The following is a 15620-nucleotide window of genomic DNA, read 5'->3' as shown; positions in this document are numbered from 1 at the left end:
GAAAGCCGTCACAGAGAGTGTCCTATCTTGTTTGCCACAGAGTGTGAATTGAAGAGTTTGCGAGCTATCTGGACAGAGAGGTGTGAAGAGGAACCCTGCAGACAGCAACACACGCAGCACTCCCTCTAAAGTTTACTGGGTTGCAAAAAAACAAAACAAGAAATGTGTAAAATAGTCTGTCAGGATAACTTTGAGATAAAAAAAAAAACAGAATGTGAAAGGCCTGGAAACCAGTAAGGCCTTAGAGAGAGTAGACAATGAGAAAAAGGTCAGTAATCTGGATGCTGGAAGGAAGAGGAGACCAAAATTTATGACTTTAGCCTCCCAGATAGAACGTAAACTTTCATGGGTCTTTCTAAACAACCACATACTCAGTCTGTCGTGCTGAGTACAGCCATAAATCAGACAGACAAATAAATGTTTGTGCTATATTGGGTAAGAACTCAGTTTAATTGCTAACATAAATATCATGATTTCTCCCTGTAATCGTCATTTATGTGTGTTAGTCTCTGTGAGTGCTCTGCTGTCATTTCCTCACAAACTTATTAAACCTCCCACTTACACCCCAGCTCCCCACCTTGTACTAATGTGGACATTTTGTTGCTGAAATCCAGCTCTCAGAAATCTTTTCCTCCTCCAATCTCCGTTGTAAGCTGAATCCCACTTGCACACTGAAATACACATACTTATACAGAGTCTGAACATCATACTCTAGTTTACAGAGCATGCTGTAATGTAGAACAGCCATAAACCACTACTGGCAACATGCCTGCACCTCATCAAAAGTAAATTATCCTTTCTACACAACCGCCAACGCTCAGAGGAATGAAAAATCAGCACGAATGCATTCTTGTCAAACGGCACAAAGCGATACCTGATACAGTGTTTGAAAGGCTTGTTATGTAAGTTGATGTAAAATGTAATCTGCATGTAGTTCTACTGTTACACATGCTCTATCCATCTGACTGTTTGTTTCCCCCTCCTCTCTCTTGCTGCAGACTACCTGGCGAAACATGGCCGTCTTAGCGAGCTCGAGGCCAGGAGAAAATTCTGGCAGATCCTGTCAGCTGTAGAGTATTGCCACAACCGCAACATTGTCCACAGGGATCTGAAGGCGGAGAATCTGCTGCTGGATGGCCACATGAACATCAAGATTGCAGGTAACAGACGCAGGAAGACAACTTATTTATGGATGAGAAATGCAGGATGTTTTTGATGCATCACATGCCATGGGCTGTTCACACTGGGTCCAAAGTTTCTCTGCTCTGTGTGACAGCTCTTAGCTTAAGAATCCACAACATATTTTCCTGTGGCCCAAAGCTTTAGTTTTCAGAAGCAAAAACTAAGAATGGGGGACCAAAAAAAGGAAGAAACCCAGAGGCAGGGATTTGAGACAAAGCTGGAGGTCTGTAGTACAAGCTTCAAAGAGTGATTATTAAGCAACTGACATTTAGAGCTAGCTTTTGAGAATGTCACCCTACTGCTGTGTCCCAGAGTAGGAGGAGGATGATGTGAGAGGAGGTCTAATTGGAGGAGGAGGAGGAGAGGAGGAGGAGGAGGAGAGGAGGGGATGATACTCTAGAGAGTGGCATATGAGAGGGAGAAGGAAGGATGATAAGGAGCAGGGTGGCAGCTGTGGATACTCTGAGGTTTATCTCAGGCTTTATTCAGAGCTGATACTAAAACCCATCTAAGGTGAGCTGATCACATGGGGGTGTCTAAAAATACAGGTGTGAGGGGATACTAGACACACAGAGTATGGGTGTTAGCTACAGGAAAATGGCCTCTTGTCCTCATAGAACTCAGGATAGAAGAATAAAACCAGTTTTCTCCTCTGACTAAATCAGCTTTGTCAGAGAAAAACAAAGAATGAGCATCACTGCTAACCGCTAAGTCATGGTCCGTGTCAAGAGGCTTTTTATTTGTGCAAAAAGGTCAATCACAGAACTAATTAAACAAAACGATTCAATAACTGATGGAGAACAGAATGCTTCATCACTCCCATCACCCTGACCACCGTTTCTCCAAAGGGTCTAAGATGATAACCCGAGAGATGTTGTTATTACCCCCAGCAGTAATTTTCGCAAACATGTCTGACTCATTGTCCACTCGGGCAGATTAGATTTGAAGACGCAGGAAAACAATGAACAGAACATTACCTGGCGTGTGATTAGAGGAAATGTCTCAGGGGAGGACATGAGCGGTGAAGTACATTCTGTGCTTCTCTTATCCACATCCACAGTCTGACAGGTCTGTTAACAGGTACGTGAGGTGTAGATGAGTATGTGATTTTACTGAATACAAATGGTACTTTTGAATTTAAATTTTTCTGCATCCATTACGCTGAGTATAGTTTTACACATGATGCAAGGCACATATATTCCTTCAACTTCATTATCAAACTGAAGAAACAGACTCTTTTTGTATTTGTTCCTGGGCAAATATTCTCAGAAAGTAATACATTTTATTGTTTTAAGAAAGCATAAAAACATTTTTCTACAGAATTTACATCTGACTTACACATAACAAGATCAGCAGAGAGGTTAGGGGATGCCTGAAGTAGGCCCCTGAGTTTTTCCCTCTTCAGTCCAGTGCTGTGTCCCTGCTTTCTAATGGCCACCTCTGGGCAGTGCATGTGGGGCTTGAGCAGGCAGTGGTCAGTCAAAGAAAGGTCAGGCTCAGAGGAAAGGGAACAGCAGCAGCAGGGGGGTGCCCTTCATGTTTTCACTTCAAACAGCTCCTTTACAGCTAAATTGACAGATTGAAGAGGATGGAAAGAGAGGAGGAGAAAGGGAAAAAAGTGGGTTGTCTGACCACACAGCCCTTTGGGACCCAACAGGAAAATGTGCATTCTGTTTAATGATGTCTAACTTTAAAAACAAACAGTGTATGGACTTTTTCATCACTCACCTGTTGACTGGCCTTTGGAGCAACATTAACTGTTATGAGAGTTTTCCAAGGTTGTGATATTCCACACAGTTAATGTCATTGGAAGTACACCAAAGCCTTAAGGTGTTTCATGCTCCATTAAAAGATGTATCAAGTACAAACAGTCTCCAGATCAAGGACACCTGGAGGAGAAACAGTTTCTGTTTATCTTTTGTTTAGACTCGGGATTCCTCGTGATAAATAAATGGAAAAGACAGTTGTATAATTTGACACTAAACCATTAATCAGCCTGAAGAGAGAAAACTCACAAGGAGAGTCTGTTTGCTCCTGTTGTTTCGGTTTAGTGCTGCATTGAATCCGTCAGGTATTTAGTTAATTGAACGGTTTTGAGCTTTTTTGACTCAGTAAGTTTATCCAAAAGACTGTTCTGATTCGGATGATTTTTTGTATTTCTTTCTTTCTTTGTAATTCTTTCTGTTTTATCTTAAACAAGTTATGTAATTTGATGTCTAAACTTTTTCTAGTTCTTCATTTTAGTTCCTTTTTTTAAGTCCCTCTTAAAATGTCACATGAACATCTTACAAACAGCATGTCGCTCATCTTTCTTGAGATGGTGTAATACTCCCACACTGTTCCATTTTCTGTCACAGTTGAACATAAAAACAACTTTGAGCATGTCCGGCAGGTCTCTTTTTCTGTTACATGAAACCCTCTGAATCAACGGTTATCAACAGCTATGTGTACCAGTTTACCAGCATTCAATTCACGGGATAGAAGAATTATGATGAACACATTATTACCAATGAGCCTTTGTCTGTTAAATGGAAAAATATTGGCTATTACCACATTTGAACTGATAAATCAGTATGCAATATAATCTTAAGTTGAAGGTTTTCACCTCTGAAGTGGTATTTGATGGTCAAAGAACTTAGTTGGTTTTAATTCTTCCTGAATTAATGATAACAGACTCTCACCTTATTGCATATATCCCTCTCTGCCTTTGTGAACTCTATTTATGTCAGCAAAGAGTTGCAATCATGTTGATATCTGTTAATTATTGATTTTGATTTATTGTATGTCCTGCAAGTGATTTTTAAGTTTCCATCCGGGATCAAATGATAATATGGGGGTAGGGATGGGTACCTTTTACATTTGAAACAATACAGTACCGATGCCCTGTACCTGTCAATTGGTATCGGTATTCAATGGTACCATTTTTTCTTTTACTTTTTTGTGTTTATGTGGTGAAAGATATTAGTTTGTTTGATGATAAAGTCTCAATTTTTTCAGTTTAACATATTTATTCTTCAATATATAACCTTGCAATGCTGTGATCATGTCCACTATGTAACATCCCCTACTCTTTTACTCCCTCACAGTCACAAGGATGCATTTAGGTACCTTAACATGTTACCCTTTGATTTTATGTGAATTGGTACTCGAAACTTTTGACAGAATTCGGTCGGACCTATAAAAGTACCTAATTTGGTACCCATCCCTAATGGGGGGATATGTTTATCAAATTTACGCAGACATGCAGTGGCTAACAAGTTAGTCCTTTTCCCATGTTTTTTCCTTTTTTTGAAGGCTTAAATAGTTTTCCAGAGATTTGAATCAATGAAAAGTAATGTTTATAAGCATTTCTAGAACAAGCATAACTTATTGCATATGTTGCGTAACCTTGTGATATAAATATTGCACAACTGCATTCTGCAGCCTTAGTGGTTGTAGCAGATCAAATGAGGTTGAATGTGCAAAACTCTCAATTCCAATGAATTCAGCAAATGTGTGTTCATTAAAGTCAACTTTTTAGTTGTTACAGAATCACCATGTTCCTTCTTACAAAAGTTAAATAATCTCAGGGTAAATATTACGTGCCCTTGACAGGAGAGGTTTCTAGAAAGTGAAATAAAAAACTTTGAAACAAAAAGTTTTCAGGTAAAAGTGAGTGAAAGGAAGAGCAGAGATGAGAAGATGCCAGACGGGAAAGAGAGAGACCCTAAGCTGTAGCTGTATCACTGCTCATACCTTATTAGAAGTGACAATGTTTTTGACTGCTGGATGATGTCCTTCAATCACTCATACACCTGTCATATCAATGCACACAGATTTTTATAAGCTGTTAGCAGGAGAGTGTTCTAGCGTGACATGTTGAGGCTAATATTATGCTAATACTGTTGTGCGGGACACACACTGTCTCCCTCCCCGCCCTTTTTGTGAAGCTGTGAATCTGTTGGTAGCCTGCAGCGTGCAGGAGCGTTTGACGTCAACCAGTCTGTTCAGTATTCAGCTCCATGAAATGGGTCACAGCTTCTGACGGTAAACCCACTGCACCGCTCCTCTCTGCTGTGGCTGCATTTCACATCTCACCTTCACAGAAGCTTCAGACTGTAAACAGACTTGTAATAAACCCCACTGTGGCTTTTTTTCCCACCACGCACACCTGCAGCTGCCTGCGCCGCAGTGATTAAGTGGATTGAATACATGAACTCACGTGCAATGTCAAACCTGTTATTTTGCTTTTCACTCGGAGTTTGCACTGTGCTAATCTCCCTTGACTCAGTGTATTTCCCACTGAAGGAAACATTTTCTGCACCTTTCCATTTGGCAAAGAGATAAAAAAAGTGGTCCTGAGTGTTTTTTTTCCCCGAGTCTTCATCATTAACATTATCCACATTCCTGATTTCCCCCCTTCTGACTTCAAAAGGAATTGGCAATTTATCAGAAACAGCTGTCTGTATGTAGTCAATAACAGCACTAAACCTACATTTTCCTGTATGACATCTGCATCTGTTTAAAACTTCCTTTAAAACTGTGTGTGGCTGTCATTGCTGCTGTTTTGTTTTTTTTTTTGACATCTTTGTGATAATGTTCATTTCTGCAGAGACTGACTGGTTTGGCCCCAGATTGACTGCATAATGGTTCATTTCAATACCAGTGCACAGGGGTGTTGTTTTTTCTGGAGCACATTTCTGTGTGAACTAAACTTCCTCTTATTTCTTATTGGGAAAGGTTGCGAGGGCGCAAAAGCTGTATAGTGCTCTTGTGAATCATTCTTTGAGCGTGTGGACAGAAAAGCATTACATTAAAGAAATCCAAGAAAGCTGAATGCAACCAAATTCATATTATTGTACTATGCTTGTTTTATATCATTGACTAGTCCAGGGTTCTGCAACCTCATGCAGCTCTTTGACTCCTTTGCAGTGACACCTGGTATCTTTGGGGAAAAAAAAGACCGGAATAAAGAATTTTCATTTTTCTCACAGGGGGTATTGATGATTAACAACATTGACACAAAACTATATATATTGTTTCATATTTTGTTGATCTAAGTATGCATCACATCTTGCAATAAATCCTACCACCGCTCTACTTTACCTCCTACAACATCAAAAACCCACTAACTTGCACAGTTTTAACCTCATGCACCTATGGCTAACCTCAAGTTTTACATCCCTGGTAAGAAAACTAAATCAAGAAAAGGGCATACCCAGAAAAAAAAAATAGAAATTTTAATTCTGTGTAGACATTTAACTGCCAACGTGCCAGCTTAATATACATGCTTGATATGTGGCAAGAAATCAGCAAACAACAAAAAATGATGAGCTGAGCAACATCAACAGTATTTGTAATCAAATTCAGTGAATTTAAGAAACTTCTTTTTTAGATAATTATTCAGTTCTCATCCCTATATGTATGAATATATATAAAAATTAATGTGCATATTCTAACTATGTTTGGAATTCTATACACTGTATTGTTTTTATCCTGAAGTTAAAGTGGATAATGTGGCTCTGGAATGACTTTAATCTTGGTGAGATGAGGCAAAATGGCTCTTTTGATAGTAAAGGTTTTAGACCCCCGACAATGAAGAGCCCAGAGTTGTATAGATTTCCATTTGTTTTGGCTTTTTAATTAAGGATGCGTGGGTGTCTTGAATCCTATCAGCTTAGATGTACATCATGAACTTTCCTATGATAAAGGATCTGAGCAGCATGCTTTGACAAACTTTTCTCTGGAGAAGCTTTATCTCCTTCAACAATTTGGGCTGAAACTATCAAAAGTATGTGTTGGACAGTGGATATCTGAGTTTTATATTTAAGTATACAACTTTTAGGCTGAAGATAGTGTTTTTGCACTTTTCATTTTTTTTTATAGGAAACTGTTGATAATGATAAGTAAACTTGTTTTTCTATGATGTATTAAAGCCCACAGATTATTAAATTGTTAGAATAGTTGGAATGATGCGTGTCTTTTGCAGCTCAAAGGCTGTTTGACCACCAGCTTTGCATGTTTCCGTTTTCTCTCCAGTGTTAACATGGCGTGTGGGTGGTTGCAGATTGTTTGTCGTCACTTTTAAAGGATTATCAAAGGGAGAGGATACTGTCTTTTTCTCATACTATCTTTGTGTGTGTGTTGTCTGTGTTTTTCTTTGTGTGTAAACCCACATTACCTCCAGCCTCATTGTGTAACACAGATTTATTTTTTATATCATGAAATTTATTTGTTTTGCATTACGCTTTTTTTCTGTTTATGTAACTGTTTTGAATGATGGAAAAAGGGATGATGATGTGGGTGGGTGGGTAGGTGGGTAAAGTGAGCATGATTGTCTGTTGCTGTAGCTGGGGTCCCATGATACCATCACAGGGTCCGCCTGATAATGAACCAACCAAGCATGGGATTGTTGTCCTTATGTAATTGTTGTCTTCAAATGCTTAAAAAATGGTGGTTAGCACATGTTATAGTTTTAGAAATTCCATTCAAATGGGTTTCAGACAGAGAAAACTATCAGATTCTGAAATCTGAACTGCTTCAGGCTGCAAAGAAAATATGAATCAATCCATTATTTGAATAACGATGAATTAACTTCCTGATGCACTAATGGATTAATGTCCGTGGTCAAAAGTTGGCACAAAAGAGGAGTTTCCAAGACAAAATGAGGAAGAAAGGCTGGCTAACTGGAGATGGTTTAAAAAGAGAAGGGAGGCAGGCAGTGATATAGAAGGAGAATGATATAAACTAATGAAATAAAAAGGGGTCTGGCTGAGTAATTGCAGACCCGCTGGTTGACTCAGTGTGATTTGGCAAATATTACCGTAGCCTTTAGTTGGATTTTAATGAAAGGCAGATGTGTTCCTTTGAGCGTTTTATGCGTTTTTGTGCTAGTGTTAGTTGCTCTCCTCTGTCTTGTTCCTCTGAAGAGTCAAATCGGAGTGTTAGTCACTATAAGGCCAGCCAATCAGAGCACAGAATTGATGACCTCATGTCAGTCTCCAGGGGAGCGTTACCTCATACAAAGGCCTGTTTCCTCAGCGTTCAAATATGTGGATCACATGGTGCATTATGCAAAACCTGTGGATCCCTGGGAGACATGCGAGGCATAACCCACCTTTTGTTCTGGACGTTTGTTTTGCACACTTTGACCACATCAGCAAAGCAATCACCACAGTGTTACTGTAAATATCCCCAATGCGCCTGACCTCTTCCCCTTCCACTGTCATAAAGAACAATTACAGTCAGAGGCTGCCTTTTTGCAGAAACTGCTGGCAGCACAGAGTGTACAGCAGACGGCCTTTACACTCTTTTTTTTTTTTACCAACTCAACTATTTTATATTGTCTCTAACTTGTCTTTTAGTTAATCTTTAAACCTTTTTGTGTTGTTTCGATTTGTCTAGATTTTGGGTTCGGGAACTTCTTCCAGCCTGGGGAGCCGTTAGCCACATGGTGCGGCAGCCCGCCTTATGCTGCTCCAGAGGTCTTTGAGGGCCAGCAGTACGAGGGCCCACAGCTAGACATCTGGGTAAGATGTGTGATTGCAGAAAGACACACTTCATCCATGTAACTTTATTTTTTTTCTGTCCTTAAATTCAATAAAAAAAACAATATAGTCATAGCCATGTTATGCCACTACTTTGTAGATGACTGTTTTGCAGAAAAAGACTAAAACATTATGACGTGAGATCATTGCATTGACTGGTGTACTTGTCAGCCAGTTCCACACTGAGGCATTATTGGAAGTATTTCTAGTATTGGTACGAACAGTTAAGATTTCTTCTGATTTTTTTTCCTACCTTTTAAAGAAAAAAATAAGTACAAATGACAGAAATAACTCAAAACAAGTTTTAATTTTTATTTTATGAAAAAAATTAACAAAATAACTAGGGATGCACGATATTGGATTTTTGCCGATATCCGATATGCCGATATATCGAAACCCCTTTCGGCCGATACCGATACCGATACCTATACCGATAATCACAAGTTTGTTTGTTTTTTTCACTGTAAAGAAAGCTAAGTCTATCCTGTACTGGAATTTATATGTTACTCTAATTGTGACGGTCTCATTTGTTTAAGAAACACACATAAAATAAGACAAAAAAAACATTTGATTTTACCATAAATAAGAAATGTATTATTTTTTCAAACTCAAGACATTCAGTATTGAAATACAGAAAGATAATTTCTTTAGATCACATGAACTTTAAATGTACAATGCATTTTTAAACATAACCAAGTTGCATTTGATTATTTTAGAGCTACTGTAACAACCTGGTGACAAACACAGAGCTCTGCAGTGCAAATAAATAAAGTGCTACATTTTATTTAAGGAGCTTATTTTTCAGATGGAAAATAATAATAATCCTAACTGAATAGCACCTTATCGGCTGTGACTTTTGGCAGAAATTTTCATATCTGTCGATACTGATACACGTGTTTTTAAGCATTTATCAGCCGATACCGATATTGTGCCGATAATATCGTGCATCCCTAAAAATAACCAGTATTTCCCTCCTGAAATCAAAGTTTCAGCTGTTCTTTTGTTTTAAAAAAACACTTTGTAGTTTTTTAAGGAGACAGGCTTGTTAACATTTACATTGAAAGCTGCACCAATTCCAAAAACGGTAACAAGGAGTTCTCTCATCACTGAATCTTAAAAAAAATCTCAAATTAATTGATAAAATTGATTAATTGCCTGCGCCTCACTGGTGCTCCTATTAAATTTGCATGCTCTCCCTGACAGTCTCTTTTCTTGGGTGAAGTTTTCTAAACATCCAAATTACCAACCCTTCTGAGATAAGATAGAGATGTTTAGATTTTAAAGACAGATCCATCACCGAGCTTTCTCCCTGTCATGTGATGTAGGTTTCCCGATCACACATTCAAGCTTCTAAATATGGCATCTTTTACTATATTTTTGTACTCTGTGTTAAGTGTCATTCATTTGTGAGTCATTTCCTGAAGTGTAAATGCTGCTACTCTCTGATGGAGTTTTCCAGTGCCCTGACCTTATTCTGTGTATGCTCATTTACATCCACAGAGTATGGGGGTGGTGCTGTATGTGCTAGTGTGTGGTGCTTTACCCTTTGACGGGCCTACTCTACCAGTGCTCCGACAGAGAGTCCTAGAAGGAAGGTTTCGCATCCCTTACTTCATGACTGAAGGTAAGACAGGAAAAACAGGAAGGAGACATTTCTAACAACTCCCCACCCGCAGTTCCTCACATTCCTATCGATTTTCACGCACGCAGTGTACTTACGAGACATCTTCCAGCCTCTTTTATCACGGTATGTAGCGGGTCTGAGGTGAAAATGGCATGAAAATTCCCACAAGGGGACACTGCCGCTTAGATGAATAGATCACGCTCTCCTGTTTGAGTCAACACCCAGTTGGATGTTCTGCTGGCAGACTCTCTCGCGGCTGCAGCCTGTCAGGGGGTCATTTCATTAACAAGAGAACATTGCGCTCATTTGATGGGGATACAGTAGGAGACACTCTGTCATTGTCCTCTGTGGCGTGTGTACGTGTGTACGTGAGTTGGTGGGTCTATGTGCATGCACGCAGACTGCAGGGGTGAGTCAGGTTGGCTAGGCATCTCAGAGTAGCCCTGCTGTTAGCGGCTGTGCTAGCTAGCTATCTGGCAGCAGATTAAGTCCAGAGCTGGAGCTGTTTATATAACCTGGGGAATAGCCAGTGAAGCCTTCCAGAAACTCTGCCTTTGTCCGTCTCCGTCTCTCTGTTTGTCTGTCTCACTGTTTGACTCCCTATCTGTGAGACATCTTCCAGTCCATCTGTGTCTCTGTCTGTTTCTGTCTTGTTTCCCTGTATCCCGTCTGCAAGTCTGTTGCACTCTATGGGGGGGAGGCTCCAAGAGTCATCCAGATATTTTTCATTCTGGAAACAATTAAACAATTAAGACATTTGGGGGAATGTAGGAGTGTAATGACAGCTCTCTGGCCAAATTGACATCCAGATCTGAGTCCCTTCCCCCCCTTCCTCCCAACCCCCACAGTTCCAGGCTGCGGTGCTCAGCGCAGCCTTGCACCACACAATACTCTCATCAGAGTATCTCAGCTCTGAGCAAATTGTGGTTTACTCCCAACCAAATAAACATTGGATGCTGTCTTGTGCGTATCCTGCTGTTGCATAATGCTCAGTCCTGGTAGACGGCAGGGCAGTGCAGGATAGCCAGGAGTCATGTAGAACAACAAACAACCCAGCCCTTTGGTTTGAATCCTTTATCTGTATGTGACATCTGCAGCTGACACACTGTCCACACAGGAGATACAAGCAGTAGCATTGTTTTCTCTTGATCAGATGATGAGGTAGACAAGTGCAACAAGCCAGTCACAAGTTAGCATGTGGAAACTAGCTCAGTTAACAATCATATAAATAGCACGTGTTTAATTTTTTGTGTCTTCAAATGCTGCATGCTATAAAAGTGGGTTAGCAAGTGTTGCATCTTCACCTGGTTTATGAGAGAGGTAACTCTAAATTACTTCTGCTGTGATGTGGCACCCCCCTATATAATGGTAGGGGAAAAACTGACATGGTACAGGATAATATCTGGAAATGGAAAACAAACGCCTCACACGTGGTCCCTCCTTGGGAACGTCAGCTTGCTGTGACATTTTATTTCACTAAGTGGTGTGATGCAGCCACATAGCCACTCACAGCCCCCACAGATGAGAGACTAACATGTAAATAGCATTTTTAAATGTCTGCTACTTCCATTTTACTCATTAGCAGTCACGTATTTTAGCTATTTACTAGATATCTTCAAGTGTGTGAATAAATCAACTGAGTGGAAAACAAAAACCCTCCCGTATACCTTTTCCCTGCTCTTAAACTTCTTGCAACAGTCAATCTGTTCTCCCTCGTTGCTGCAACCCTACACCGCTGGGATATAGATGTGTTAACTGGGATGGTTTTGTGGTTAAGTCATGGTGGTGTAACATGCTGGCTAAGAGCAGAGCGTCAATCAAACAGCCAGCCTGGACAGGGCACACAGTGTCGGCCTCTCTGCATAGCCCAGCCTTCTCTGGTGGTTAGCAGTGTTGAAACATGTGCTCGGCTTTAGCCGTTGCTATAAACACGGCTGTAGCAACAGGCAGTGACAGAGTTACTCCTGGGTCAAAGAAAATTGTACCCTGCATTGTGTTCGAAGTGGTTTGTAACTTAGCAGCTATATAGGCAGCTCAGATGTGACTGCATGTGGTTAAAGTGTATCTAAGGGCACACACTCTGCACATGACAGGGGAAAGAGTGAGTTGGCTGAAGCTCCAGGAGACTGAAGCAGAAAAAGGCGATGTAAGCAGACATTATCAGAACAGCAGGGCAGCTGAGAAGACTGTGAAGCAGGGAGTTAATGCTGGCAGCAGAATCCTTCGGTTCATGAAGAAGACCAGAGCCACACTTTTCAGCCAGATTCAGAAAATTAATTTTGAAGCTTATTCCAGGGATTATTTCTCAAAATAACGCCTGTTTTTCAGTAAGACCTGAGCAGCAGGGGCTGTGGGTGAAGATGCCGTGGGGAGGGCAGGAATACAGCAGAGGCAGTGGGGCTGCACGCAGGCCAAAGCAGCACAGCCGGGGGAACTGTAATCCTGTTAAGGACCCAGCTGTGTCTGACGTCAAACTCATCTAGCCGCTAACTGGAGGTGGGGAGCTCTCATTAGGAGGGGAGCGAAGGAGGAAATAAACCTGCCCAGAAGTGATGCCCAAGGAAACGAAAGAATTCAGCAGACTTAAGCTCCTAAGTGCTTTTTTTTCCACCCTACTTCACCTAGGACATGACGCGCTGTTGCTTAATTTGCTTCATCATAGCTTACACAAGAAACTTAGTGATATCAAGTATAAGCAGCCTCTTCCTTTTTAAATCTTAAAAATGAAAGGCTGTAAAAATCCTCCACACTTCCTCTTTTGATTGTTCTTTCCACCCTTTGCAGACTGTGAGCACTTGATCCGTAGGATGTTGGTCCTGGATCCGTCAAAGCGTCTGTCTGTAGCTCAGATCAAGGAGCACAAGTGGATGGCGCTGTACGTCCCCGTGCAGAGGCCTGTTCTGTATCAGCAGCCGCTGTCCACTGAGGGCGAGGTGGGCGTGGGAGAGTACAGCGAGCAGGTCCTGCGCCTCATGCACAGCCTGGGCATTGACCAGCACAAGACTGTAGAGGTGAGGAGGAGACTGATTTAATTTTCTAACAGAGTTATGAATGTGAGAGATGCATGAGACAGAAGTATAAACACAATGTGTGTGAACATCATAGAATAAGGCTCAGTTTGGTGCTTGAGGCAGCTGCTTACCAGGCTGGCTCAGGGTTAAAGTCAGGTTTTACTGATCTCACATATGCACCAGTTGCTCAGGAATAAGAACAATAAGACTGTAGAGAGACTTAAATGTTTAACATGTAAGTGATAACATGAGAGCAGATGTATAACTGTACAGAACAGGGTCATACTCTCTTCTGGTGTTTTGCAATCAGACAACTTTTACCAGGGAATAGAATTGCCAAATGAGCTTCAGATAGCATATTTTTGACTGATATGTGTGTATTTTTAAACAAAGTCTTCTAAAGCTCTCTGTCAGTGTAAAAGGGGATTCTACATCTACTCTGTACTTTCCTCTTTCTGTTTTTTTCAATAATCCATCTTTTGGATCCCATCCAGACTCTGCTCTTTAGCAGCTGCAGTATCTTTCTTTCACACAGGAAAAAGAAATGAAGTGTTATCTCAGTGTATGTGACGAGCTGTTAGTTCATCCAAAGTGGGAGGTGTAGTAAAACATTGAATCATTCATGTTTTCTGTCTTCCTCCAGTCTCTACAGAACAAAAGCTACAACCACTTTGCTGCTATCTACTACCTGCTGGTGGAGCGGCTCAAGGCCCATCGCTGCAGCTTCCCGGTCGAACAGCGGCTCGACGCCCGCCAGCGACGACCCAGCACCATCGCTGAACAGACTGTTGTCAAGGTAACGTCAGGGCAACAAGAGGGTTCTAAATTCCTTGTATGGGGATAACATCCTCACCTCCCTGATCAAAGCTTCGTTATTCACACCTGCAGCCAGGAACAAACAAACAAACAGGCGTGCAGATAGGACTCAGCCAGGTTCTGTCTTCACCTCACCATTTTCAACCCATCCTTTCAGCCTGGCCTTGATCTTAAATCCTGAGTTACATTATTCATGCTTTCTTTTCTTTGTGTCCTCTCGAGCAGTTTCTCTTTCATTTCCCTCACCATCTAGAACCTGTCTTTTTGTCTTGTTTGGATTATAAATTAAAATTTGCCGCTGCTCAATCAAGCTGTAATTGCATTTCAATTAAGGGTGTTGTTGGGTGTTTTTTTTTTTGTCATTGTTCATGTTTTGTAAAAGACTCTTGGCATCTCTTTATCTCCCTCTCTGCAGTCGACCAGCGGTTCACCTCAGGTGGGTTTGCTCCCTCAGGGTGTTCGTCTGCTGCGCTCCCCTGCTGTGCCCCAAGCCTCCTCTGATACTTTCACCTTCTCTCAATCTGCGTGCACCCCGGAGCAGAACTTCATGGTGGAGGATGTCAACACACCCAAAGTATGTCTAATACCAAAAACAATCTGTAGATTATTCTCATATGAAAGCAAACACACAGCAGGAGTGTAGTAGAGAAGTAAACTGAGACATTATCTTGATAAGCTTGACAGTGATTTCCTTTGACAAGAATACCCTGTATCATTTGGAGTGTGTGTGTGTGTGTGTGTGTGCGTGAGTGTGTGTGTGTGTGGTTTTGAGCATTTGCTTGCTCCGCTCAGTCTGCTGCTTGTGCGGAGCTGATTCGTTCTCTTATGTAAGATCTCAGCCAGCACTCACATCAGACAGGACAGCTGCCTATCCCGCACAGCTCCCAGACACACACGCACACCCTCCTTCCCTGTTTATCTGTGCCAACCAACAACCTTTTCCTCCCGCCTTGTTGGGCTGACGGATGATGAGACAACAAAGAAATTAGTGATTTGAGTTCCGTGTTTCACACACCTTTAGAACGACATGCACGCAATCACAGGAAGGAGTTCATTTACACACATCAACTGCTGTGTCATCCTTCAACATTTCTTTTCCATCACACACCCTCCCCTAGTTCCAATAAACACTGATGTGTATAGTGTTTAGTGTGTGTCTGTGCAGAGCAGAGCAGAGTAGAGAGGGAGACTGTGTGCGTTATCTACGTGAATGGAGCCTGGTTATGTAAGCGGTCCTGTGATGATGATGTGACCTAATGCGAAGCTGAGTGAACACACATGGACAGGAAGCTGCGATCTCACCGCTGTGACCTCCTCTACCCATCAGCCAACAGCTCAGCTTTTTTTCTTTCTCTGTCTCCTATTTCCCCTTTTTCATTCGGCTCCCTCTGTTGCTCCTTTTCTTCCCTCTCTCCCCTTATGACCCCCACCCCCCTTTCATCCTTTATTTCTCAATGTTGT

General features: G+C 41.4%; 1 protein-coding gene across 1 annotated transcript in view; it reads left to right on the top strand.

Annotated features, from left to right (window-relative positions):
- sik2b (salt-inducible kinase 2b) overlaps nt 1-15620 on the top strand; it is a 48060-nt gene that overhangs the window by 22754 nt on the left and 9686 nt on the right. The window contains exons 4-9 of the mRNA XM_074679352.1: nt 999-1160; nt 8566-8690; nt 10209-10332; nt 13117-13343; nt 13987-14139; nt 14575-14733. Of these exons, the coding sequence (XP_074535453.1) occupies nt 999-1160; nt 8566-8690; nt 10209-10332; nt 13117-13343; nt 13987-14139; nt 14575-14733 (950 nt within the window). The remainder of the gene's footprint in view (nt 1-998; nt 1161-8565; nt 8691-10208; nt 10333-13116; nt 13344-13986; nt 14140-14574; nt 14734-15620) is intronic.

This window comes from Halichoeres trimaculatus, unplaced genomic scaffold (genome assembly GCF_033239565.1).
Source record: "Halichoeres trimaculatus isolate MK-OKI-2021-1 unplaced genomic scaffold, fHalTri1.1 fHalTri1_scaffold_9, whole genome shotgun sequence".
NCBI classification, from domain to species: domain Eukaryota; kingdom Metazoa; phylum Chordata; class Actinopteri; order Labriformes; family Labridae; genus Halichoeres; species Halichoeres trimaculatus.
Note: the sequence above shows the minus strand (reverse complement) of the source record. Positions and strands in the feature narration are given on the sequence as shown.